At 42.8% G+C, this 27,661-nt stretch overlaps 3 protein-coding genes across 4 annotated transcripts in view; 2 read left to right on the plus strand and 1 right to left on the minus strand.

The window, feature by feature from the left end:
* Positions 1 to 1,014: 1,014 nt before the first annotated feature.
* LOC118410318 (acid-sensing ion channel 4-like) lies at positions 1,015 to 4,454 on the plus strand. The gene is made up of 6 exons (XM_035811901.1): positions 1,015 to 1,168; positions 1,629 to 1,773; positions 2,375 to 2,431; positions 2,853 to 3,006; positions 3,117 to 3,208; positions 3,404 to 4,454. Exons 1-6 carry the CDS (start codon positions 1,103 to 1,105, stop codon positions 3,514 to 3,516), a joined length of 627 nt encoding a protein of 208 aa, XP_035667794.1. The 5' UTR covers positions 1,015 to 1,102; the 3' UTR covers positions 3,517 to 4,454.
* A 1,551-nt stretch (positions 4,455 to 6,005) lies between these two features.
* On the plus strand, positions 6,006 to 15,467 carry LOC118410572 (acid-sensing ion channel 5-like). The gene is made up of 14 exons (XM_035812344.1): positions 6,006 to 6,230; positions 7,687 to 7,779; positions 8,511 to 8,606; positions 9,021 to 9,112; positions 9,980 to 10,078; positions 10,803 to 10,934; positions 11,240 to 11,336; positions 11,611 to 11,736; positions 12,610 to 12,762; positions 13,279 to 13,423; positions 13,612 to 13,686; positions 13,815 to 13,968; positions 14,532 to 14,623; positions 15,189 to 15,467. The coding sequence occupies exons 2-14, from the start codon at positions 7,687 to 7,689 to the stop codon at positions 15,365 to 15,367; spliced, it is 1,533 nt and encodes a 510-aa protein (XP_035668237.1). The 5' UTR covers positions 6,006 to 6,230; the 3' UTR covers positions 15,368 to 15,467.
* Positions 15,468 to 18,597: 3,130 nt separating this feature from the next.
* The window catches only part of LOC118410391 (neurogenic locus notch homolog protein 1-like), an 11,564-nt gene continuing 2,500 nt past the window's right edge, over positions 18,598 to 27,661 (minus strand). Inside the window, exons 4-13 of one of the 2 annotated variants that reach the window (XM_035812082.1) lie at positions 26,164 to 26,277; positions 25,704 to 25,880; positions 24,503 to 24,628; positions 23,113 to 23,238; positions 22,021 to 22,146; positions 21,512 to 21,751; positions 20,768 to 21,031; positions 20,005 to 20,141; positions 19,504 to 19,626; positions 18,598 to 19,134 (exon numbers count right to left, since the gene is read on the minus strand). In XM_035812082.1, coding sequence (XP_035667975.1) covers positions 18,994 to 19,134; positions 19,504 to 19,626; positions 20,005 to 20,141; positions 20,768 to 21,031; positions 21,512 to 21,751; positions 22,021 to 22,146; positions 23,113 to 23,238; positions 24,503 to 24,628; positions 25,704 to 25,880; positions 26,164 to 26,277 — 1,574 coding nt within the window. In that variant the 3' untranslated portion in view covers positions 18,598 to 18,993. The remainder of the gene's footprint in view (positions 19,135 to 19,503; positions 19,627 to 20,004; positions 20,142 to 20,767; positions 21,032 to 21,511; positions 21,752 to 22,020; positions 22,147 to 23,112; positions 23,239 to 24,502; positions 24,629 to 25,703; positions 25,881 to 26,163; positions 26,278 to 27,661) is intronic. The other variant, XM_035812083.1, reaches the window with a different exon arrangement.

A 27,661-nucleotide genomic window follows, 5' to 3' on the forward strand; every position in this document is an offset into this window, starting at 1 on the left:
CCGTGCGTAATTACACCACATTCTGGAAAGGAATAACTCGGGAAGGGGTTGACGGATCATCGTGATTTTTCATATGTAGATAACTTCGGAGATGCCTTCCATAAATAAGAACTATCAATGCAAACTAGGGGCTAATTTGCATAATTAATGAGCACAGTTTATTAAGCCACATAATACTAATTTCATTATACTAGTACACTTAAACTGTTAAACATGACATATATAACTAAAAAAGAGAGAAATATCGATAGACACCAATTATGCAAATTGTTACCTAATTTACATAATCAATGAGAAACTTTGTATTATAGTGTTAGATGACGAAAATTCCATTCTTGCTACATTTGGCAGCAACATGTATGTTAAGTTGAATATGAAGACGTAAGCCATCCAAATAAGGGTCTCATTTACATAATCTATGAGAAAATGCTACAATAGCTTTCTTTGCTAAGACTTTCATACTTTGAACACATTGTTATTGAGGTAGAGGAGACGATTAAGTGATATCTTTTATGCAAATTGGGACCTCATTTGCATGATTAATGAGAAACATTTATAATAGGTCACTCCAGCTCGTCACAAGAGATCGCCTTTTTCTTGCTAACAGCAAATATTAATATGCCCTTCAAACATCCATCACGTAAAACAATCTCCATGCATACAGTCAGGCGAAAGGATAGCACACAACTACAACACACTTAAAAAACAATAATCATTAATACTTATAAACAATAAAACCGTCGCCATGGCAATGGTTTTTATTGCCACACTTATTGTTATTTCACATGTTCTTTGGCCTTGAAACATTCTATGGCATATATTTGCTTATTTTTCAGCTACTATTTGAACAATGGTTGAAAACGTTTTTTTGGAAACGGCTGCAAATAGATCCATCCATATGATTAAATCAACATGGCCTTTAAACGAAGAAAAGCTCAATCGCTAATTTATTTTTATAAGAGAAACATTCAGTGGCAAAAACTACTCATTGTCAATTGTTTGTACCATTTAATAGGATCAGTATTCAGAAGACCCCTCACAAGGCGGGTCGTCCGACGTGGGGTTGAAGGTCCACATCCATCCTCGAGGGGAGCCCGCCAAAATGGACACACAGGGCATCGCCATCGGGCCGGGAACACATGCCTATGTGGGGATGTCAAAGATTAATGTAAGGTTTATTGTTGCTGATGGTTCCTTTCTGTAAACGCGCGCGTGTGTGTCTGTGTGTGCGTGTGTGTGTCTGTTTGTGTGTCTGTGAGTGTATGTATGTGTGTGTGTGTGTGTTTGTTTGTGTGTGCTCACGCGTGTGTGTGTGTGTGTATGTGTGGTTTTCTCTGTGTGTGCATGTTTGTGTGTCTGTGCGTGTTTGTCTGTGCGTGTGTGTGTGTGTGTGTTTGTGTGTCTGTGCGTGGGGCCATATGTACCTGTTTGTATTTGCATGTGCGTGTGTGTGTGTGTGCTTGTGTGTGTGTGTGTGTGTGTGTGTGTGTGTGTGTGTGTGCGTGTGTGTGCGCGCGCGCGCGCGCGCGCGTGTGTGTGTGACAATACAAGTTACATGATAATCGAACATCATTAGGTGACAGTTCTCGTTTTGTTGTGTTCATTGATGCACTGTTCGCTGCTTTCAGTATCAAAACGAGATCCCGCCGTGGGGAAATTGTGAGGAAAAGAAGCTGAATCATTACGACACCTATACCCTAACGGGGTGTCTGTTGGAGTGTAGGGCGCACTGGGTGGAGACCATGTGTAACTGCACCGCCATGGAACTGCCAGGTTAGTGTAGGTCGCACTGGGTGGAGACCATGTGTAACTGTACCGCCATGGAACTGCCAGGTTAGTGTAGGTCGCACTGGGTGGAGACCATGTGTAACTGTACCGCCATGGAACTGCCAGGTTAGTGACTTTGAACGAGAATCTATGATCTCTGGCGGCCCGGGGTACTTTCCCGTCTGGAACGAGGTATCTCAAGATGCTTTGCTGACCCTGATGTTTGTCCAAACCGCTACTGTTTTCTGCATCCTCCAAACACGACAAAATGTTTTCTTACCCTGAGAGAAGGTGACGTGTGCATCCTTATTTGACAAAGACACACTGTACCTGAAGCATGCGTGTATGCCTGGGAAATGTTCTAGCTCTACAAGTGATAACTGTATCGATCTTTCTGTGTGCCAAGCATTCATTAAAAAAAAGCGTAATGTGATTTTAATTACCTCTTATGAATGACCTTTATTGTACGTGCAGACCTACTGGGTTAAGTACATGTCTCCAAGGAGATTTTTTAACCTCCTTGATGTCTCAAAAATAATAGTTTACAGATGCATGTGCACCTTATTACCGTCTATCACATCTTCATAATTGCTCGTTCAATTTCCAGGGAATATGGACATCTGCGATCCTCAAACAGTCGTGGATTGTGTGACGTCAGTCTACAGTAAGTGTTGACATTGACAATAGTAAACAGTATGGGTTGGCCTCCTTCGCAGACTTCTAGCAGCGCTCAGGCTCTTAGAATTTTTGGGGAGGGGGGAACTCTGGTTCGTGATTTTAAAGATGGCATAAGGTTCTCTAGTGTCGTGAGGTTCCGCGCTGCCCATTTTTCAACAATGAACGATTCATGGAACCTTGTATTCCAGATTGCACTATCTCAGTTGCTTTCAATCCCGGTGTGTCAAACGCCTTTTCTTGTCCGCCCATTTTTGTATGAATTTTGAAAGGAAGGGGAAGATTGATGACTTAAAGCTACACACAGCACAACACAATCCAATATCGTTTCCCTGGGTCATTGAGATCTCTGGCGTTGCATGTACATCTGTATTTCTAATATCTTTATTTTCATTTCGATTTTTTTTCAGATCTCATCATTCGAGGGCGACTGCCTTGCAAGTGCCCGACCCCCTGTGAGATCAGCACGTACGGCAAGTCCGTGTCTTACGCCGGCTGGCCCAACCCTGGCGCTGCGATGAGCCCTTCCTTGATAGAAAAGTTGGGCCAAGATGAATTTTTACGGTAAAGTATTGACTGCACCTCCCTCATCTCTATGTTTATCCTTGAAATTATTCATTTCATCCCCTCAAAAAAATATTAGATTTGACTTATGGAAATGTTTTTCGGCACAGGAGAAACTACTGTGCCTTCGACGTCTTCTACAAATCTCTGAACAGCAAGACGGTCACCCAGAAGAGGGCGATGACGGAGGAAGACCTACTTAGTAAGTAAAGTCTCTTCGGGCTTGTCAGTGCACAGGCATATTTTACTATCATCTATCTTTATGTATGAATCATTGAATGGTATAATCTTCCGATGAGATTTTTGTCATTTGTTGTATAGCATTGCCCTTACGCCATGTTTGTTTGTTTGTTTGTTTGTTTGTTTGTTTATCTATCAGTTTTGTTGCACTCTCCAGGTGCGATCGGCGGTTCCCTGGGCCTGTTCATCGGCGCCAGTATCATCACCCTGGCGGAGATAGCGGAGTATCTCATCACCAGGCCCTTCAAGTTCCTCTTGAAAAAGAAGTAGAAAAATAAACAGAATGCAAGAAAATGCAAGAAAATAACAGATAGACTATGAAGCAATAAAAGCCACCCGAGAGGTTGGAAGTCGCCTGAGCGTTTTCAGAAAATGTCAGGCGACTTACAGAAGTTATACCACATTCTGAAATTATTGTAACGTTACAATCCATGAGATGGACAAAACGCATTTCTTAAAGTCTTAACGTTAAGTCGGACGTTCGTAATTAGTTCTCACATATTGTGGGCATGTGTTCTTATGCATATTTTCCATAAACTAGACAGGTGTGGCACATTATCCATACACTAGTGGTGTATAAAAACATGTCTCCTTGTACTCAGTCTGTAACATCTTGTCTATACAATACATGCGTACCAGACGAAGACTGTTCTTACAAGAATAAAACAGTTTCTAGACGTAGCGTACTCCATGCTCTTCATTGTTTGTGTCATTGTGAGTAACGTTATATGGATATAATACATCAATGTATGTTCTTGTTTCCTTCATGAAGTATACGTCTTCACTTTTGACACTGAATCTCGATCGAAAATTGGGTGACCTGAATGTACGACTGAATTAATATCCTTCAATATCAACCATCAGGTCCAAATACTATTATACATGTACGGTTCTATATGTGTATTCATTGTTCCAACAATGACACATTGTGAATCAGTCTATTTAGGGGAAAGTTGATATTTGTGGACACAACATTTCTTTGGATAGTCATTCTTCCTTCCTTCGGTGGTAGTATAATATTATTTAAACAAGCCACGGGCTGTTTGTCTACAGTCTACATCAACATGGCTTCAGTCTCGGTGTGACTGTTCTTTCCGTGAAGGAATTGTATTTTGTTCGTCTTTAAGGACGAGTTGAAACGTAGCATGTTGTATAAAACTAAAAGACAGAAGTACAGGAATGCACTGGAAAGAACAGGACAGATAAAATAAGAGGTACATGTACGTAATGACTATGATTTGAAAGTTTACTGGATAAAACGCTGAAACATACAAGAGAACATTGTAACGCTAGTTCACCTTTATCCACGGGGTAACCTATATCCGTTGTTTTTAAAACAGACTCGGTATTTCAAGGTATTTATTGTGCAATCCATGAAATGGATATAGCACATTTCTTTAAGTGTCGGTCGTTTGTGATTAGTTCTTCCACATATTGTGAGCATGTGTTTTCAAGTATTTCAGGTGGTTTCAGACAGCAATATTTTTAAGACAACGTATTACTCAGTTCCTCATTAGAAGGAGGAAGGCAGTTCGAAACCACCGTCGGTCGACTTGATATCCCTAAATACTCTGCTTTTTTTTTTAAAGTTACATGATATTGGTTACCATGTGGATGAAGGTGAACAAGCGTTAATCCTTTTCATTCTTTTCTTTCTTTCTTTCTTGCTTCTGTGTTCAGCAAGCAAGTGTCCTTTTTATCCGCTCTCTCTTGTACTATTTGACCCGTCGTTGGATCTTTAGTCAATCAATTGGAAGTTTGAACTGACCGCTTAATTTGATAAGCCATCCGCGGAAGGATAAGCTAACATTATTTAAACTATTAAAGGTTTCCAATAGAAATAACAATACTCTTCTTCCATACTGCTGAGTCCCTGTTACAGGGATTACTAGCAGTGCTGTGTTCTGCTTCTTTTCAGCCAAAGTTAAGACTGTGTTTACTGCAACACTGAGGAAAAACAATCTGAGTGTGATAAAAAGGAAACAAAAATGCATGCTAGGTATTTTGCTGAACACCGACATACAAATGAACTGTCATTTAAAGAAAACATGATATGGCATGCGTGACTGTTGTCATCTTGGGAATGGATACAAGCATACAAAGTTTTTCTCCTTTTTGCATCTTCTTTCAAGTATGGAGATATCTTTCTCCTTCTAGTGAGGAACTTAATTCCCATGACTTCCGAACACAGACGACACTACTCGTAACATCTCCATGGTGAGGGAAATATCTGCCTGTCACCCACGGAACCGCCCAGAAAGCAGAGACAACATTATCATCTCTATGGTGTGGGGAATATAGTCTCTACCAGACTCCGACCAAATAGTAACTTAGACTTTGTCCAAGTTATAAACAAAAGTCTGGTAGGAGTTAATTGGCCTAGGATTAAACTGATCAGATAGCTGGATAGACTGCAAAAGACTGAAATCCCATGGCAACTTATTTATCCATATTTCTTTTCGTTCTTATCCAGCTGGCACGTCTGTATCTGTATCTGTATCTAAATTCACATAGCCGGTATAACCGACCTTCGGTGTAACACACCGCTTCGCAGACACTCGGCGCGGCAGCAGCTGGTTATATTACACTGAACGACCCGTCACACCTAACCACGTCTGCTTGGAGATTATGTGAAATATCTGCCTGTCACCCGCGGAACCGCCCAGAAAGCAGAGACAACATTAACAGTCTCTATGGTGCGGGGAATATCTCCCCATCACCCGCGGAACCGCCCAGAAAGCCGAGGCGCGTGTCCTTCAGCACCAGGGACTGGAACAGCGACAATCTGGAGCGTGACGACACCTGGCGGAGCTCGGCACCGCTGTGACTGACGCAGGGACCGGGCGGGTAATGTTACCTGTGGCGGGGAGGTCGCCATCCACCGCGCCTAACATTCTAGGTCACACCGGACACATGGTCAGTTCGGATACAACAAACTACTGAGGGTGACCACGGGAGGCATCGAAGCTATTGCCAATAGCAAGGTTTGTGCCGTTTCGTTCGTTTTCTGTGTAAAGTAGGAAATTTGTAACGTTATGTTTGTCATCACAGATCGATTCATTGGGATTTTATGATACTGCAAAACTATACTCCGTTTGTTTTCGTTGATACTTACAAATTACGCAACAAAAAAACTATTACAGATGCAGTGAAACGAGAAAACTTTTTTGGTAAAACTAGTTAACTAGTTATGGAGTTGCTGTGGACCATCTCTGGATGGAAAACTTGACACTTATTCGTCACAATGATGCTGAATCTCATGGAGTCGACAATGATTCCTTACGCACCTCAAAATATCATTCTAATTTGTGCTAATCTAATGTCGGCATGACTGGAGGCTGTGTAGAAGAAATGGGCATGTCTTATCTACGTGTAAAGCCAAGAATGTTGCAAAGTTAGAACCAGGTTTGTTTGTGTTTTCCGCGGCTCAAATTCTTTGTTGTGCACGCCTTGCTAGAGGAGGTTGAACTGATAACGTTTGGTCGTTAAGTTGAAGCGTTTTAGATTTTCCCTTCTTCCGGGTGTTTGTGTGTAGAATACGTGTGTTTGTGTGTGTCATTGTGTGTGTGTGTCTGTCTGTCTATCTGTTTGTCTGTCTGTCAACTTTAGAACCTCTGGATATGGATTGTAATTATACTAAGCATGTGGATACTCGAAGATGTTGGAAAGACAACGGTTATGGTCAATTTTGGACCTCCTGGTGTGTGATCTTTTTTTACATGATTGGCTAAGATGGACTAGATCATAACCGTTCTACAACCCTGACATAACGTTTCGTCAGCTCCCTGGTCAGACCAAACAAAAGCCTATACATCACCAGCGTGCTTACCCAAATACCTGCTTTAGGCAGCTTACCACCATGGCAGGTATTCTTGGCCATCAGGATGGAAGAGCGGCTGCCAGGCCAGGCCAGGGTAAGGTTTCTTGTGCATCTAGCGGCGGATGACTGCTTCTGTGTGTGTGTGTCGTATTCACGGCAACCTCCCGTAACGGCCCCACTCAGACAAGCCGGTGGTATTGTTGTTGAACCGGCTAAACTGTTGTGACAGCAGTATCCATCCTTCGTAACAGACTAGTGTCAGGTTTTGTGGGACCAAAGGGTGTTCAACGAATGATCCTTTCGTCAAGGACGTCCATAAACGCCTTTACTCCTTTCAACTTTCGAAGTCGGTCAATCTGAAAATAACGTCACATAATTTAGAAAGCACTCAGCTGTCGTGTTGAGAGATAGAATTGCACAGAAACAAGCGAAGTAGGGCAACCTTACACATGCCGAAGAATACGCTCTAAATCGACAAATTTCAAACAAGCCTTGATAAAACAAAAGTATTCACAATTCTCTTTGCTCTTGCCGCTAATAGATTTTTGTTTCCTGGCTGGGGGTTCAAATTTGTTTTTTTTTTCGTTCGTTTATTCATTGAACAACTTTTTTTTCTTTAGATGGATAAACCCGGGTGCTCGTCACAGCCTGACTATGTTGAAGACTTGCCGGATTATGAGACCGCCACCGGCTTCAAGCCGTATCCCAAGGAGGTCTGTGTGTTTCTTGGTCGACCTTCTAATGCCGCTTTGGGTCTACAGGAGTCAGTATGGTTCAGGAGAACATTCCACGAGACGGTGATCGAGCTGTGACTGTACAGCGACAAAACTTGGATTTTTGTAACCTTTTATTTCAGCGCTGAAACATGAGGCAAGATGTAAAATTGTAAATCCAAAGAAAACAAAACACACAAAACGTAAGAAAAATATTGGTCTATGAAATTCGTTGTGTAAAGCTGTTGAATCTTCGGTCGCTCAGTGATAAAAAGCGATCGCCGCCGTCAGTGGAAAGTGGGAAAGTGGAAAGATAATACATATACATATAGTTATTGAATACAATAGATTCGTTTGTTTTAAATCCTAAACTTCAGTAGCTAACGCAAGAGCTGGAAGCTACATTCGTTGTAAGTGTTTGGCAAGTACTAGTAGTTCATCAGTAGTTGACAGTCTCACTCAGGAAGGCTGACGTCATACTTCCAAACTGCCCAGCCGGGCTGTCTGTGGAAACGAAAAATAGAAATGTATACGTCAAAATATACCCAAATAATCCCCGACTATTATCTTTACTTCTTGTTTATCATACTTTTAGTTCCCGAAAGTTGCCTAGTCGGGTCCCGGTTTAAAAATGTGACGTAGACCTAAACATACCGCTATTATTCAATCATTGTTCAATTCTTGATGTACTAGACTTCAACTTGTTTGATGGCCGATTTTTGTTCGTTCAGCCGGCGGCCAGTAGCCAGGATGACAAGAAGGAGGAGGAGCCGAAGTCTCCGGAGTACGAGTTTGCCTCAGGCACGACCATGCACGGGCTGGGAAAGGTAACTATTTTTTAGATATCTATTTATCTATTTCTTTATTTCAGGCACTCACCGGCCCATTTGAAACAAAGACAAATGTGAAAACATATAATATGTACAAGACAGCATTTTAAAACATCCTACAAATATTATAGCTATGTACAGAGGCGCCGCCAGAGATTGCTGAAGAATGAATTGTGGTAGAATGACTAAGATAACTGTCACGTAATCTCCAGGCAGATCATACGGTTGCATGAGATAGTGTGCAAAAGCTGGCAAAGGAGTGTAGCCGGCCTAGGAGTCTTCATTGCATACTTGTGTCCTCTTTGGACACACTTCTATGAACATATATCCTAGTTATCAACATTATATACGCGAGCACTACCGCTTAACGTTACATTTTGATGTAAATTCATGTTCCTGTACCTTTGCCAGATTGCGGACGCGCCAAACCTCCCAGCACGGCTCATGTGGACTGTGTTCTTCCTCGTTGCTTTCGGATACGCAGCTTACCTCATCACCCAAACGTAAGCACTCACTCTCACTCACTCACTTACGGCCCATAACCACAGTGGTCATAGGGGCTCCACGACATCCAGCAGCGGTTTTTCCCATTTCGTTCTGTCCTCTGCCCCTCTGATGAGCTGTTCAGTGCTTAGGCCAGTCCAGACCTTTATGTTGTCGAGCCACGTCTTCCTCGGCCTACCTCGTTTCCTCCCCGTTACCGTACCGTACAGTATCGTATCCAAACGTAAGTGCCTTCAAAATAAACACTTCTCATCCATGTTCGAGCTGAGAACAGCTTGACCCGTATCATATCAAGTAGATCCGATAGATAAATATCAAAATCACTGTTTATTCATGCATCAAAACCGTAGTTCTGTGAGTAATATATTTTATAAAGTAAGTAGCAACAATTTGTGATTTAGCAACATTTAAAGATTATATACATATGAGTAGCACTGCAGAATCTATATTCCTCATGGGTTGTGACAAACCAGCTATAGCTCAACTCATACATCATCATTACCAGAAGAGGACAAACTTGTATGCTAGACTACGGTACTTTTATCTATGCATCAAAACCGTAGTTCTGTGAGTAATATATTCTATAACGTATGTAGCAACAATTTGCGATTTAGCAACATTTAGGGATTATATACATATGAGTATCACTGACAAATCTATATTCCTCCCAGTTATAGCTAAACTCATACAATCATGTATTCCCATCATTACCAGAAGAAGACAAACTTACCGTATATGCTAGACTACGATACTTTTACCAATATATTCATATTCTTTGTCGGTTGACAAAAATGTACAATAAAGGTCTTCATTCATTCATTCATTCATTAACGCCAGTTGGCATTATCCCACGGTATCACACTAAGGTTCATCTCCTACTTCAACTGGGAGACCATCACAGACGTGAAGCTGGAGTTTTCCGAGAGTCTGGAGTTTCCAGCCGTCACTCTGTGCAACTTCAACAAGTAGGTCAAAAATAATGGTTACATCGCCGTACCGTTCCCTTCTTAAATCACCCTACCGGGTTGTCGTATGGTGTTAGGCTCTTTCATGCTCCACAGGTCGCTGGAAAAAATAGCAGAAATTGACCAAATAAAACCCAGAGGAGTTACTAGTAGATGGCCGAGGAGTACAGTTTGCGACCTTAGATCTGGCCTGTTTTCTGTCTTATTTGCCCAATTTCTACTAGTACTATTTTTCAAGCGACCTGTGGACCCTGGTAGAGGCTAGTATGGTGTGTGCTGTACAGTGCTGCCACGGGTGCAGTGCACTCTCCAAGCCAGGAGGTTCAGCACCGGTTGTTTTTGACGTGTTTTATGCACTTTGTCTATTTTGCACTTTTTTTATGTCCACCAAACAGATTAGGCCGACGGACATGAAGAAACAATTCAAAATAGAAAACACATCAAAAACATCCTGAGCCGAACCTCGATCTGCTTGGGGCGTAGTGCGGCGTGGTATGGTACGGGTATGGTATAGTGTTTTTGCATCGAGAGCGATATCATGTGGTACCCGAGAGCTAGGGCGCGAGTTTCTTGAAGCTTGTTGTGTTGTATTTTTGTTTGTCTGCTTGTTTTTGTTGCTCTGTGTTGCCTTGTCCTGTGCTGTATTGTTTTATGATACTTGCTGCATGCATCATATCTTGCTTGAAGCGTAGTGATCATGACTGATATTATATCCACATCCCAGGTACGAGAAAAGAAGTGAGGTCAGCCAAAACTTCGATGCCATCGACTACCTGAGTCCGATCATCGGGAACGCCTTCCTGCCGAGCACCGGAGGTGACATACCCCAAGCAAGCACCAACGACTCCCTGTACAGGTAACGAGCGCAGTCTGGGAGCTATTATGATATACGGCGCACTAACAGTCGTTGTAGGAAAAATGGTGGAAAGGGGGTATAAAAGACAAGTGAGGTCCTGGGTTCGAAACTTGTCATGCCACCGATCTTATGCAATTGCCTAAAGTCAATTTACACGACTTTCCTCACTCCATCCAGGTGGTTAGTTACCTAATATCAGTTGGAGAGGTAAAGGGTGGTGGAAGGAAATGATGGTTTTTCCCTACAGTGCCCTTGACACAGTACTTCTCTGTCCATAACACAAAAAAATCTGTTCCCATTTCTAGTTTGAGCCTGATGAGCATCACCGATTTCGCCGGGTTCCGTCTGGACGCAGACTCGCTGATGGACTGCACCTGGAAGGGCGAGAGATGCTACGCAGAGGTTACAACTACTCTTTATCTATTTATTTGCCTATATAGTATTTATTTGTTTGCTTGTTTTTTTCAGTTCATTCTTTATTTCATACGTCCCTTTTCAACTAGACGGTGATCGCAATGGCAATGAACGAAAATTGAAACAAATTGGAACAGGACGCGTACGTTCCTACCTGCGCCAGAAGAACTCTACTCTAAAAAGATACAACGTTACGTCATATAAATCGAATTTCTACACAGATCTATGAAGACTAATCATGTGATGGCATGTTGCCCTGTAGAACTTCACCAAAGTGTACACGACGTTCGGGAACTGCTACATCTTCAACGCAGCGTCAGACCAGAACCTCGTGCAGACCATCCCGGGAGCGGGCAACGGCCTGCACATCGTTGTGGACGTCAAAAAGGTTTTTAAAAAAACATAGACGGACGGTAGTACACCTATATATAGATGAATGTTGTACACTCATAGATAAAATATAGTACACCCATAGACGAGAGGTAGTACATCCGTAGATGAAAGGTTGTACGTCCATAGATGAAAGGTAGTACACCCATAGATGAAAGGTAGTACACCCATAGATGAAAGGTAGTACACCCATAGATGAAAGGTAGTACACCCATAGATGAAAGGTAGTACACCCATAGATGAAAGGTAGTACACCCATAGATGAAAGGTAGTACATCCGTAGATAAAAGGTTGTACGTCCATAGATGAAAGGTAGTACACCCATAGATACAGGGCAGGACCCATAGATACAGGGTAGTACACCCATAGATACAGGGCAGTACACCCATAGATACAGGGCAGTACACCCATAGAGGAAAGGTAGCACACCCATAGACGACTCGACTTGAAGGTAGCACACCCATAGACGAAAGGTAGTACACCCATAGACGAAAGGTAGTACATCCATAGATGAATGAGTTAGTAAAAAAAGTGAGTAAAAAAGTAATGCAAGATGTTTTGTACACTGATTTGTACTAGCATCAGTTGAAATTTTGCACAGAGGAAAAGACAAATATTCTCTTGAGATTGAAATATCTAGATCATTATGTCACGAGTGACTGCGTTGATTTTAAGATTACCACGCCTTTGGAAGCCTGTCAGAGGAAAAGTGGGGTCCAATTGACGTGCAATTAAGAATTTCATTATGAAAATCTTAACGTCGAATAAACACAATTTTATTCTTAATAGTAAAGTTATGAAAAATGTATGAGGTACACAATTTTTTTTTACAAAATCTAGATCTGTTGTGTTCTGTTGTTCTTCTGCCCAGGACATGTACACGGAGGACCTGGAGGCCGGCGGGAACAGCGATGTGGGGCTGAAGCTGCACGTCCATCCCAAATACGAGCCTCCCGAGCTGCAGACACAGGGGATAGCGGTAGGGCCGGGCAACCACGCGTACGTCGGCATCTCACAGGTCACGGTAAGGCTTCCAACTTACAAAGTGCCTAAGGCATTAGCTGTTGTATATCTGTCTGTAGACGGTTTGTCTGTGTGTCTGACTGCATGCATGTCTGTCTGTCTATCTATCTGAATGTCTGTCCTTCTGTCTGCCTGTCTGTCGGTCTGTCTGTCTTTTTGTCTGTCTATACCTGTCTGTCTGCCTGTCTGCCTGCATGCATGTCTGTCTGTCTATCAATCTGCCTGTCTGTCCTTCTGCCTGTCTGTCTGTCAGTGTGCCTTCCTGTCTGCCTGTCTGTCTGCCTGCATGCCTATCTGTCTGTCTGTCTGACTGTATACCTGTTTGTCTTTCTGTCTGTCTGTCTGTCTGTGTGTCTACCCGTCTGTCTGTTTCTTTATTTTGATTTATGCATACACTTGTACGAAGGTTAATTCATTTGTATTCACTTGTTTGCTTGCATTACAGTTGTAGAAGACCTTTTGCAAAAGGCACTGTACTTTTATTGTGTCAATAAAGCTTGTGTACGTCTTTCCCCAGTACGTGAACGAGATCCACCCGTGGGGCATCTGTGAGCACGTGCAGCTGGACCATTACGACACGTACACGTTCTCGGCCTGCATGCTGGAGTGCAAGGCGCACCATGTGCAGGACGAGTGTGGCTGCACTGCGCTGGAGCTCATAGGTAAGGCCAGCGACATTGTGACAAGGGGCGCCGTTCTACTAGCAAATTATTCACTTTGATCTTTGATGGAATATTTCTAACCCGTCAATGACTCAATATCTATGGTTACTTCATTATTGATTGTTTGTAGAATACCGCAAAGTGACGTGTTTTTCTGTTGTTTTTTTTCTTCTTTTTTTCCTCCAAAGGAAGCGTGCAGCTTGAAAGCGATCCGCAGATCTGTTCTCCACAGCAAATTGCTGACTGCGTCAACTCAGTCTACCGTAAGTACATACAATATACCGAGTTGAAATACCACTGTTATAATGTAGCCTTACATTGTTAAACTGTACTTGTTGGCCGAAAGCTGAAATAAGAGAATTCCGACGTTTGACCCATTCTCCACCCCCAGAGCGCGTCCAGACGGGACAGCTGCCGTGCTACTGCCCGACTCCCTGTGAGATAGTGGAGTACGACACCACCGTGTCCTACGCAGGCTGGCCAAACCCCAAGGCGAGCGAGAAACTCACCAGGGATTATCCGGACCTCTCTCAGGACTATCTGAAGTGAGTCTATCAATATAGTACTCTCATAGTAGTAGTCGGGATTTTTACTGGCTCGCCTCGGGAAGCGAGTTAGTAAAAATCCCGACTTCTACTATCTCCGCGACCCACCTGCTGCTTGGAGAAGCAATATCAATATCAATATACGTGTTGTTAGCCTTTCCACCAGACTGCAATCGCGTAGTGCTCTCACTGCGATCCAAAACGGACGTGCATGTGTAACCTTCGATTTCGTACCGGGAATATCATACAAAATATAAAGGTGTGACTGAAAAGACAACAAAACATGCTTAGGCGATAAGTGAAATGGTCCATTATTTCGACATCCTATTACATTGTGCTTTTGACTACACAATAGGGGCTAGACAATGGGTATTGAGCGTTGCTTTTCCTATTGGAAAAATGTCGAAGAAGTTAATCTTAGCGTCCTTTCAAGTGTTTTATAAAGTCATATTTCTATGCCAGAAAAATTATTCCTTTAACCTGCGTCTAAGACGTGATTTTAGGTATCAGATTTGCTTGTGAAGGGTTTGAAGAATTTAATGTATTTTTTTTCCACTGTTCAGAGAGAACTGGGTGGTGTTTGACGTGTACTACAAACAGCTGAACTTTCAGAAGATTGAGCAGAAGAGGAAGACGTCCGTGGAGGGTTTACTGAGTAAGCATTTTTGTTGAAACGTGCTTACCTTTTAGCACAACGTACTTAGATCAGGGCAACGACTAAAAACAGTCAAAAAAAGATAATTAGCTTGTTGTTCATGTTAAGTTTGTCTGTTTATTTGAACCTTTGTTTATTCATGAAAGCTCAAATCAGCATGCAGGCCGCTTGTCATTGAGGTCATGAGAGAAGGGGCAAGGGTCAGACAAAGTATATAACATAAGAGATACAGTTTGCTGTACGGTACGTTTTTCACCACACTGGTCCAGTGGTTGTTTTAAATAACGTGTGGTTTCAAAGTAAAGAATAGACTTGCTAGAGGACAACTCGTGGCAATATTGATCGATATTAATCTATTGACTGATTGATTGATTGATTGATTGATTGGTTGGTTGGTTGATTGGTTGGTTGGTTCGTTGATTGATTGATTGATCGGTCGATCGATCGATCGATCGATCGATCGATCGATCGATCGATCGATTGATTGATCGATTGGTTGATTGATTGATGGACGGATTGATTGATTGATTGATTGATTGATTGATTGATTGATGTTTACCTGCAGGTATCCTGGGCGGATGTCTGGGCCTGTGTATCGGCGCCAGTGTGGTCAGCATCACGGAGTTCGCCTACTACCTGCTGCTCAGACCCGCCAAGTTCATCATGAAGCGGACAAAGAAGAACCTGTCCACCAGCCGGACCAACATCGTGCAAGTCAGGTCGTCACCTGTGGAAGCCCTCTGATCTTTTACATATGATAATAGCCTCCGGTTAGGTGGGTGGCCCTGGCTGTATACGGCCGAATAAATCAAACAAATCAAATCAAATCAAACCTCTTACATATTTTAATATGTAAGAGGTTTGATTTGATTTGATTTGTTTAAATTTGTTTAAATTTAAAACAGTTTGTGAAGGTTGTTTCACAATTGTATACATATATCACTATATACTAAATGCATTCAAGTATGCACTTTATTTTGCAAAGAATATCCATACTTCTGCGAGTAAACTTTGTGTGGCTCTAATAGCTTTTTGCTATTGTATGGTGCCCATTCCCTTATTAATGTTCTAAGAGAGAGTTTGAGGTTGACTTTTGTAGACGAAGTCACAATCTGTGAGATAAAAAGGCAAATAAATGTCCAATACGTAAATCAATCCAGGACGAAATATAAAGTGGACTTGTACGCAGCAATATGAGAGATGTCTGCAAATTAAGCAACGTTCTTATATTTTTTCAAACCAATCTGGGATCGTGCCAAAAAGATATTGTAAATGTTTGATGTTCATAACTTTGGTTGTGTTTGTGTGAATACTAAGGCATTTAAGGCTGCAGTTTTGGGATACTGTCATTAATGAATAAGAAGTCTTAGAAGAATAAACACTCTTCATGAACTATGGCTTGGTACTTATATTATTACTTAGGAGTTAGGACAGAGCAAGATGGAGGAACATTATGAATAAGAGCAAGGGCCTAGGCACTTAGACAGAAAGGCCGGCAAGCTACCTAGATAGGCTTACGTAGAGTAAGGTCAGGTCGGTATAGATATATGTTTCTTCTCATCACTTAGGAATGCTCCTGACTTTTAGCTGAAATTAGTCGTAAAGAAGAATTTTGCGACAAACAGAACAAGTGGATTGAGACCACAAAGGTCTAACCAATGTTATTTGTGGGTCTAACCAATGTTATTGTCCTAATAAGGCTGAATAAAGTATCCAAGTCACTGATCACATGGTTCAGAAAGGAACGATTTTGTTTCTACATCAACACTAAGGCTAACAACAAGTGCATGGCCTCCAAAACTCACATTATACATGTATTATCTTTACAAATGACGTCCATGTATTATCTTTACAAAGGACGTTCAAAATTAACTTCTCCGTCAACACGAAGGTAAATGAGAGGTGTTAGCGTTCCCTCGTGCCCATCGCCGTCTTCACAACTCACATCATCCTTGTGTCATCTTTACAAAGGGCGTTCGACATAGGCGTTCAAATACCGAAATACCGACAATATTTTCAATACAGCCTTGAATTCTACATATTCGTGTAGACAAATATTGTGACAGCAGTACCATGTGAAAAATAACGGTCTATTAGCTCACCATACCGACAGTATTTACAGACTAATGGTGTATGAAGGCGTGGAAGATCTTAAAACCTTACTTAGAAAGTGCATTAGCGTATTGTGTCACGGTTTATTTCAGTTTGCTTTACGGTCTTTTACGTTTGGGTGCTAGAAAGATGGCATCGTGTCGCCGGACAAACGGCTCAGGCAGTAATTTGCTGAGAGCCTCCCGTTCTTCATTGTGAGACACCATGCAGGGCAAAGGCATGGGTTCCAATTCCCAACCCGGGCAACAAAACACACAGAACGTAAAAAATGCAATAAAACACACGGAACGTAAAAAAATAGATGAGAGCATAAATTGTGTATATTCCTTGGTAAACGCTATTATTTTTCGTTTCTGCAAACATCCCGGCCAGGCCCCGTTTCCGAAATGGGACCTAAGCCAAAAGGGACGCCGACCGATACACCTGCACCGCAGACTTCACCAATAGTGCCTTCAACTCCAGAAAAGGCAGACACTGCAAGAACCTACTATACTGAGCTTTCTCAGGACCAATTAGACCTCAAAGACGGAGAACTTGGACTGCTGCGGTCGGAAAGATAACATGCAAAGGGATTAAATGCTACGAGGGGCGTGCAAAAAGCAATATCCCTGACCCATTTCCCATAGCAGGAGATTAATGAAACTTGACACAGATATTAGTCATTCTCTTCATAGGAATCACCCAGAGTTATGCATTTCTCCCATCGTTTGATGCAGATCTGGACACCGTTTTTGTAGGACACCCCAGGTTGGTCCTCCAACAGATGCCTCATCAATGGCAGAAGAGGGACGACCAGGTCTGGGAGCTGTTTCCACAGACTTCCGGTCACGTTTGAATTCAGGATGCCAGCGTTTTACAAGGTCATATGATGGGGCATCATCACCATAAGTTTCTTTCATTTCATCAAAAGTCTTCTTTGGTGTGCGTCCTTTAAATACAAAAACCGGATCACTGCGCGACACTCAACTGGCTCCATTTCACACCTGGTCCATTTCGCACCTGACTCAATTCAAACACCAGTAAATCAGAAACCACAATTAGTTCAGAACTGTTTTTTGCAACATAATCCATAGAGATATTAATCATTACACATACAAAATTTCATTTAGATCAAACGACTGGAAGTGGGTCAGGGACATTACTTATTGCACGCCCCTCGTAGGATCACATTTCCAAACTAAGTCACGGCCGGGCTTTTTAGGAAAATAAAAATGAAAATAAAGATGTATACCTAGAAATAAACACAAATCATGCTCAAAACCTCCCTTTAACGTTTTGTGTATTTTGGCGTCTTTCATATAATATTTTTCGTTCCCGAAAGTTGCCCAGTCGGGTCCCGGTTTGGAAATGTGATCTGGGCATAAGGAGACACGCAGTGTACAAGATGTAACATACTTTCGCATAATTTCACCAGGTGCCATTATACCGCCACCTAAAAAAAACGTTGTTATAGAGGCCTTCTCAAGATTGTCTTCAACACCTAAATATCTAAATTGTATTACATTTGGGATATTTAACATTCGGTGTTCAAGACAATCTTGGGAAGACCTCTATACTAACTTTTCTTTTTAGGTGGCGGTATTATGGCGCCTGGTGGAATTATGATAGTCGATGTTAGTGGAGAATTGAAGACTGATTGCAGCTGCACAGTATTCATGCTCACTAGTACTGTAGTAGTAAAACACTGTGCACTACTACTACTACTACGGCAATGGGACAAGCTGTTGGTTTCCAGTTCCTCATGCAGTGTGTGTATGGAAAGATGTTATTCAAGGTTTGGTAGACTACGTGCATTGCTAGATAATACGTGACCTGATGTAATGTGGTTTGATGGTCTAATCTACTGACAAAGTCAAAATAAAAACACCCAACAGTTTATAATTCAGACATTGTATTGAAAGATTTATACTGACTGCATCACAGACAGGAGTTGTAGACAATGCAATAAACTCTCAAACATATGTACAGAATCATTCCTCTTTGAAATAGCTTATATTAGAAATATAATTTTGCACGTAGGAAACCATTATGACAATCATAATATCATTTATTTCATTTCAATACATCACAATGTGAAAGAAATGACAAAACGGTTGTGTATGTAAACACGTTCACAAGTTGCCCTCCCACACACAATCATGATAAGGACCCCACGCTAGTAGCTTATACGTCGAAGCAAGCGACCATAAATACTGGCTCTTCTCTGTGAAAACAATACTAAAAGGAACCAAAACACCACAAAAGTTGTCGCAAACGATTCATGATCTTGAGCAGAACATTGCTGCGAGAAACGCGAGCAACATGACCATATTTGGTATGGACGCCCTTGCGCCTGCGCTGATACTTCCCTGCAGCAGTTCGCCGTTACACCGGTCCGCCTGACAGCACTTCAGACACTCCTGGTTCAACAAAACAGAACACTTGTATGATAATGTGTTTAACATGGAATTTCAATGTACACACTGGGCGGTTTACACCCTCATTTAGAGAGTCATTGCACACTTTAAAATCTATTCGTAGTTTACTCTAGAACTAAGTAGTGGCTAAGGCCTTCGTCACATTTCCTACCCGGGGCCCGGCCGGGCTTTTTGCGGAAACAAAAACTGTTATGCTGATAAATAGGCTCAGTTTATACTGATAAATATGCTCAAGGCATGCTGTTGAATTATTTTTGGTCCGTTTTATGTTTTGTTGCTTTTTATATCGTAGCAAAGCTGTCCGGCCCGACCCCTTTGTGGAAATGTGGAGATGTTACTTTACATTCCTACCTTTGTGTTGCCGTCCTCGGTGCAGGTTTCTTGCATGTACTCCTGAGTGCACACGAGGTCCTCATGTTGGCAAGAACGGATGTGGCCACCATACTTCCCGTCCGTGGAGGTCTTCCAGCTGATCTGGATAGTCAAAAACAAAAACAGTATGCGAGAAGATAAGAGTTGGGCAAAAACATGATAGTCAGACACGGCGTCCTGTCAAGCAAAATGGAAAGGTTACAAATTCTTATACCCCATTTCCACTAGGACGGTGCTCTCATCGCGCTCCCTCTCTGCGACCCAAGATTTGACAGGTCGCTCGACGAATGGTGTAGAAAAGAAACGAATCTTTTTACACTTTGTGCGTTTTGTTGTCTTCTCGGTCACACTTTTACATTTTGTATGATATTTGCAGTATGAAGGCGAAGGATATATATTCTATTTAGGTCGCCGTCTAGTGGAAAGGGGGTCTTATCAACGCAGTTGTCTGAATACGTCATCATTGCACGTCACACTTACCCAGCATGCACCGTTCTCGCACAGAGTCTCGCGAGACTGACCGCCACCGGTCACGAGATCGTCCTGGTCCTGGTCACAGTCCTCGTCAGCCGCGCAGCTGTAGCAGGTCACCGGGGTGGGAACGTAGTACTGGGTGGCTGAAAAAGTGCAAAGTCCTTGTCTGTTTAACAACTGGCACCTTTACCCAACGTTTCGATGTGAATTTACCCAATATTTGTCGTCACTGGTTTGCCAGTACGGTACTCTCACCACTCGGTTTCCAGTGCTGATTCCGGTAAACCAGTGAAAATTTGCTCATCACTGGAAAACTAGTGACGATAAATATTCCCCACTGGTAAGCCAGCGACGACGCGACCTTCATCACTGGATACCGAGTGATGAGAAATTTACCCGTGACCTCGGTAGTTTTGCCGATGTGAAAATTTTGCATTCCATGTTCCTTCTTCTTTCAACGTCTTTCGAGAAGATTCAGAATTCCGGGACAAGCTCCTGGAATCTTTGGGTGTGGTTCACTAGAAAAGATTGTCATGTTCGCGGATAGCATTGCCTATATCCTTTGAGCCAAGGCTGTTGTTCAAAATCATTGCCTTAATTCTGATAGAAATAATGTTGAACAAATTCGTATCGCATCATTCACGGGCGAGAGAAGACTAGTGAGATAGCAACATCGCAGGAACGGATCAAACCTATTATACCCATCTCTATCTCTATCATAGACATGCAAACAAGTGTATGCATTACAAGATGCGTGGGCTGTACTCACAACATTCGTCGATTCTGCAGGCTTCCTGAAGCACTATCCCAAACAATCCACCGCCGGGGGCTACGAAGCACTCCAGCGTGCCGCTCCCCGTCGGGTCTCGGCAATAGTTCCCATCCAGCCCGGCAGCGGCAATCTGAGCTTCCGATAGGCCCATATAGCCCAAGGAACGCTGGACCATTTCGTCTGCCCAGTCCAGGCATTGCTGACCTGTCCCTGTGACGTTCACCTGGCCCCGGTATGAGGTGGTACCGTCCACGTAGCAATCTGAAAACAATTATACATGTTTTCATCGTCGCTAAAACCTCAGTATAATTTGATAAGCTAAGCAAGGAAGGAGCGAATTGTTTATAGACATAGAAATATTTCACGCTGCCTCTTCGCGGGCTATAGTAATCGAAAAGTAAATTATGTTAAGAACGAACTTATGCTGATAGAAAAAAACTTGTTTCATGAAACTGGAAAGACAATGTTGCTAAACGGTTTTACTCCATATGCTTTCTCCTTAAAGCTAATAAATGCGTACATGTACAGGACAAATCAATGATCCATGTTACACCTATATCCAGCAATATTGGGCCTAACAGGACTGATCAGATTTGTCAACTGAGGGAGCTGTTCTGTTCCTTCCACTGTCATCGATTTACGAATTCGACAAACGAGGTGATAAGAGTGTTTCTGATCGAGGAGAGAGACATGTGGTCTATGGAAGGCCTCACAGACTGAAATAAAGTTCAAACGTCTTACCGCAAGTCGCCACTTCACATGCGGTTTTTGCTCCAGGAAGTTTAGTGATGCAGAACGGTCCCTCGGCGGAACCGTCCGGGTTTCTGCAGTAGTTCCTGTCCAGCCCGGCATCGGGGAAGGTCTCAGGGCTGTAGCCTTCTTCGCTACCTTCTTGGAACCAGTACCCGCACCACCAGCCGTCGGAGGCGATCCTGATGTCTCCCCGATAGTTGGACCCGTCACCCACCACACAGTCACTGTCTGCAGGGCACATACAACAACGTGGAGTCCTTGTAATCATGGGCAGTCTAGATCTTTTCACACGACTGATTTGTCAATCACACAGGAGAACACAGATCATGACTTTGGTTTCGTCTTCAAATATTTGTACAGGCAGACTTGTTTTGTCTTGCTGTTACACAACACTTATTGAGGTGTAAATGAAAGAAACAATCTAACTTTAAGCCAGTAGGTGTATATGTACAACCAAGGTCTCCATTCATTCTATATTGTGAATGTGGCTGACTAACCGCAAAGTCTCCCGTATGTTCCCGGTGGACACAGGCAGCTGTAGCTGTCCAGCCCGTCCACACACGTCCCGCCGTTATAGCAAGGCGTGTTGGACCCGAAAGGTGTGTTCTGGCAGTCGTCGATATCTGGAACCAAGAAAAGTAGTACAGTCAAACCTGCCCAAGCGACCACCTCTTCTTAGCGACCACCTGGCCGTTACGACCGATCTTTCCCAGTCCCGAAAATTTTCCCCATTGACGTAAGCATTAAGCGATCTCTTCACAACGACCACATGGCCAACGCGACCGCCAAAAATTGGGACCAAATCCCTGCCCATATTGACCGCGTCATTTTCAAATCTTGAGGTGTCATCGATTTTCAATGATAACTAGCGCGATTTTGTGCCGAATTCGGCTAGTTTGCGTTGGATTTTGACTACAATTTCGATGTTCAATATAAAGGCGGCGGATGCAGGTGCGTGTGCTTGCTATTTGCTATTTAACACAACGGAAACCATTTGAAGTATGCATCGGACATGTTGTAAGTCGATACTCTTCTAACCGACCACCTGATCAAATCGACCGCTTTTGCCCGGGCGTCTTGGGCAGGTTTGATTGTATATCATGAACGGTACAACCATCACAAATCAGCCCATGAATTGAACCGCGAAAGATATAGGAATGACAAAAGAGGAAATCACAAATGTATATACATGTATGTGGTAGATTCTGTACGCTTGACATATTTGTGACATGTCGGTGCCAAATTTTCAGTTTGCATAATTCTTTTTTTTTTCATTTTCATGTGCACGACTACAGGATCAAATGTGATGCCAAGTCTCCACCGAATATATCTAACATGACCTATCAAATTAATCCGAGATGTATAAAACATAAAAAACATACATTATTGATGAATGATAAGATTAAAACGAAGCATTATTGAACATGATTAGTGGGCCTTCGCCATTGACATATTACCCACAATTCATTTCGCTGCTTTTCCGTATTCGGACTGAGAGAACTTCAGTCGACAGACTGCCACAGGCAACATGTCAGCCAGAAACACATTCATTTCGATTTATCGGTTAAAGCAGTTACAAAAGTTCTTACTTGTTTCGCAGTTCCTCCCAGTGTAAAGTTCTGGATAATACCCACAAGAGCAGCTGTAGCCGTCTGGCCCGTACAGTTCATTACAGGTTCCTCCGTTTTGGCACGGAGAGCTCCAGCAGTCAAACTCTGAAACACACGTACATGGCGTTCAGACTCACGTACATGGCGTTCAGACTCATGTACATGGCATTCAGACTCATGTACATGGTGTTCAGACTCATGTACATGGCGTTCAGACTCATGTACATGGTGTTCAGACTCACGTACATGGCGTTCAGACTCATGTACATGGCGTTCAGACTCACGTACATGGCGTTCAGACTCATGTACATGGCGTTCAGACTCACGTACATGGCGTTCAGACTCACGTACATGGCGTTCAGACTCACGTACATGGCGTTCAGACTCACGTACATGGCGTTCAGACTCATGTACATGGCAATCAGACTCACGTACATGGCGTTCAGACTCACGTACATGGCGTTCAGACTCATGGTCACTCATGTACATGGTGTTCAGACTCATGTACATGGCGTTCAGAGTTCAGACTCATGTACATGGCGTTCAGACTCACGTACATGGTGTTCAGACTCATTCGTGGCGGACCACCATGATGGAAAATGTCGGCACAACAACCTTTTTGCTGGATCGACACCACATTTTTTCAAGGGAAATATAATACCATAACATCGTCATAACACATGCGATGAAGCTGCCGTCCGTCATATGGAAATTACCTCTTTCCCGGTTCCGAGTAAGCAGGTGTGTAAAAGGCCAGTAAGACTTGTTAAGAATTCTAGTCTCGATTTACATAACAATGTCCAGGCATGTTTATTGTTTATGTTTTAGGGGGTTTTACCTTTGACATATTTCTCACAATTTTCGTCGCCGCGCATGCGTAGTCGGAAGTGTGAACGAGCTTATTGTGCGAGCAGCCAGAAGTGAGCAGACGATTCTGATTCAGTAGCCTGGAAAGTTTCTGCATTTTTTTGATACGTGTACCTGAATCGTCAGCCTGGGCGCTGGGCCGTGCATATACAACTACTCAGCACACTCCTAGAGAAATTTTGCCACCTCAGGGTATAACTTAGGAAGCAAAATTTCCTGAGGGGCAGGCTGACCATGAAGTCGAGGAGCTGTCCTATATAGGCACTGGAAACAGTCGGGCCTCCAGGCTACTGAATCATTAGGCTCACCTCAGGCTGCTCGCACAATAAGCTCGTTCACACTTCCGACTACGCTAGCATAGGGGGAGAATGATTTACCATAGAAGTTTTTCTACCAAAGGGTTTGAATCGCAGCGGAGAGGAATGCTACTCTTCTGGCCAATTGTATGCGGACTTTTTTGCGGAATTTTAATATTCGTACCCCGTGGAGGTTTAACTCTTACCACAAAGCCCGCAGCTTAATGGACAAGTGTTCAGCATCCAATCTCCATCCGAACCCGACCCACACCGTCCGTAGCTTGCCCAAAGCGGGCAGAAGGGCGACATGTCTTCACAAACGACGGAGCCGTCTGGAAGGACAAGAAGATTTGGGTTGGAGTTTAATTCATAACACTTGCAGACAGACAAATTCTAATGACTGAGGCGATACAAGTGGCTTACGCTGAGGAAGGTTGGCTATCCAGATAAGGGCTACGTCACATTTCATGTCCGGGGCCCGGGCTGCATGTTTGGGGAAACAAATAATTAAATATGCACAAGGCATGCTGTTGAATTATTTTTGGTCCGTTTTATGTTTTTGTTTTTATCGTACTTTTTTCGTTCCCCAAAACGTCCCGGCCGGACCCATCCGTGGAAACGCGATGTTACCCTAATAGGGTATGCAAAATGGCAGTTATGCAAGGATCCCATTTCCAAACCGGGGTCAGGCCGGGTAGTTTTCGGGAAGGAAATATATGATACTTAAAACAAACAAAAAATTCACAAAAAGTAAAAAGAAAATCACGGACAACGTGAGAAAGGCACTTTCCACGACTTTCCTCACTTCACTCAGGTGAAAAGTGAGTACCTATCTCCGGCTAGGGCCGTCCCGTGTTTGGGGAGAGCCACACCTTGAGCTTAAAACAACCACGGCACTTATCGAAAAAAGTAGGAGTCCTTCCCAGTGCGAGTGGATCAAAATTTGTGTACATGCCATAATGATCAACATGGTGATCGTGGGGACTAACGGAAGACGAGAAGAAGACAGATTTGTGTATAGTTCTAGGTATACATTTTTTTTTCGTTTAAGCAAACAGCCCGGCCTGGTTCGGTTTGGAAATGTGACCATAGCATAATAACTAGAGCAACCAGCAATACCGATCAGTTGATCGAGTGTGCACATGTATATCCAGTTGCTTGAGTAACATTATCTTGTGCTTAAGCGATGTATACTTACATGTACGCTCGGCGTCTACTGCTGTCGAATACTTAAAAACGCGCGCGGGTCAACTCTGACAACGTCTTTCTCAAAACAATTCTTAAAAGCAAAAACTATATATTGGCTTTAAACTCCTGGACTAACACATAGCATATCTATAGCTAAGGTTTCATACACTGACAGAGACATGAATGAACAGAAATAACAGTTTGAAGAATGGGACTGACCGCAGATCCCGCACGTAGCACGGCACGTTCTGTACATTCTGTACCGGTTGGTTTGGCACTGTCCCTCCGCTGCCCACCCTGCGCAGTTTTGATCTTCGTCTACGCAGGGCACTCCCGGGTAAGACGTTGGGATCGGTGCTGCAGTGGTTGGCGCTCCCAGGATCACTGCGTCCAGACCTAACAGGGGGGAAGGCAAAAATCTCTAATGAGTCTATAGCTTATAAACATATCCCCACTCGGCGTTACACAGCATCAGAAGATATAGGAGTAGAAGTACGATCAGCGATAAACTCACTGTGCCCTACTGTGTAAAGCTCGATCTCTCTTTGTCTCTTTCATGATGAAGCCACTTATGTAGCAATGTTTTGATCTGATTGTCATATTTTGCACCGTGTCTTTCAATCGTGCCAGTGTGCTTGTCTGTTTGTCTGTGTGCACACGTAAATCCCAGTGATGTTACCTGTGGTACATTCCCCACAGCTCAGTCTACAGTTGGTCAGCATGTACCCGGGGTTGTTGTCACATTCTCCATCTGCCGCCCAGCCAGGACAGTCGGCGTTGTCGTCAGCACAGTCTTGGGCCATAATCGTACATAGTTAATACCTATCGTAGATTCCACTAGTACTGTATTAGCCGAAATTGTTGCAATATACCATATATGTGTAGTATCAGACCATACCTTTTGTTATATGTACATTGCCATACATTGTTACTGATGTAATTGTTGTGCAATAAACCATCGTATCGTGTCGTATCGTTGAAAAAGAAATCATATATATGTCGGATAATTGTGTGGGATTAACGTTAATGATAACGTTTACTTTTGAGTTTGCGTTACAAGCAATGTAATCATCGCTGGTAGCCTGCCACCGATAGAACACCAAACTTGCAGGCATTTGGCTTCATAAGCCATGGTTTTTTTCTCCTTTTTTACAAGTAAGATAGACTTAGACATTAATAGTTTGGCAATCTATCCGCCGACAGTGAAAACACTCCGCGTCGCAAAAAAACGTGAAAAATGAAACTTTTCATTTGTGAAATTTGAAAATTGATCAATAAACCTATAAACATACATCATTACACATACTTGGTGCAAAACACATAATCGATCGAATCAGATCTGGTATTCGGTTCGTGTCCGTTCATTTAGGTCACTTCTTTTACTGTAAAAGTCTTTTTCAATCATATAACATATGTAACATATCATTCATCACCACAAGGAAAATTATTTCATTATAAATCTCATTTTGAGACATTTTCATCATTATACAGTGATTTTTCATAAATTGTCAATGCTGCCATTTCCAATAACCTGTTCATTTAGTCTAGAAACGCAACAGTGACGCACGTCAGTGTGAGCGCAGCAGTAAATCGGCGAAAATGACACAACAGTGACACAATGAACGAACCCCGTAGCTACGCAAGCTTGACGCGAGTGTAGTGAGAGTACACCTTACTCGTAAGTTAAGGTGGTATCTCATTGCACTTGGGGCACCGATGCGGCACTGCGGGGTTCGTTCACTGCGGCACTGTTTTGTTATTTTCGTCGATTTTTTTTAATAATGTAGATATTGCGTAATACGTAAAAGTATACAACAAAATACACAAAACGTGTCTTCTTTATCTCTGAAAAGAGTATCCTCCGCACCTTAACACCGCACCACAACGTATAGGAGTAGTAGTATGATCAGTGATAAACTTAATAGTTCCGATTTAGGACTGCTCGGTCAAAGAACATCCCTCTGCCCTACTGTGTAAAGCTGCTAAATGAAGTCGCGTGGTTTAGCAGCTTAAGGCCCCCTCTCACTTGACGTGCGGCACGCTTGCGGCATTGCTGCGTTCGTTCACTGCGGTACTGTTTTGTTATTTTCTCCGATTTGTTATAATTCAGATATTGCGCAATACGTACAACTGTGACATATAAGACCACAAAATTCCCAACATGTAAGAAAACTCGG

The sequence above is a fragment of the Branchiostoma floridae genome, chromosome 2 (assembly GCF_000003815.2).
Source record: "Branchiostoma floridae strain S238N-H82 chromosome 2, Bfl_VNyyK, whole genome shotgun sequence".
Classification (NCBI taxonomy): domain Eukaryota; kingdom Metazoa; phylum Chordata; class Leptocardii; order Amphioxiformes; family Branchiostomatidae; genus Branchiostoma; species Branchiostoma floridae.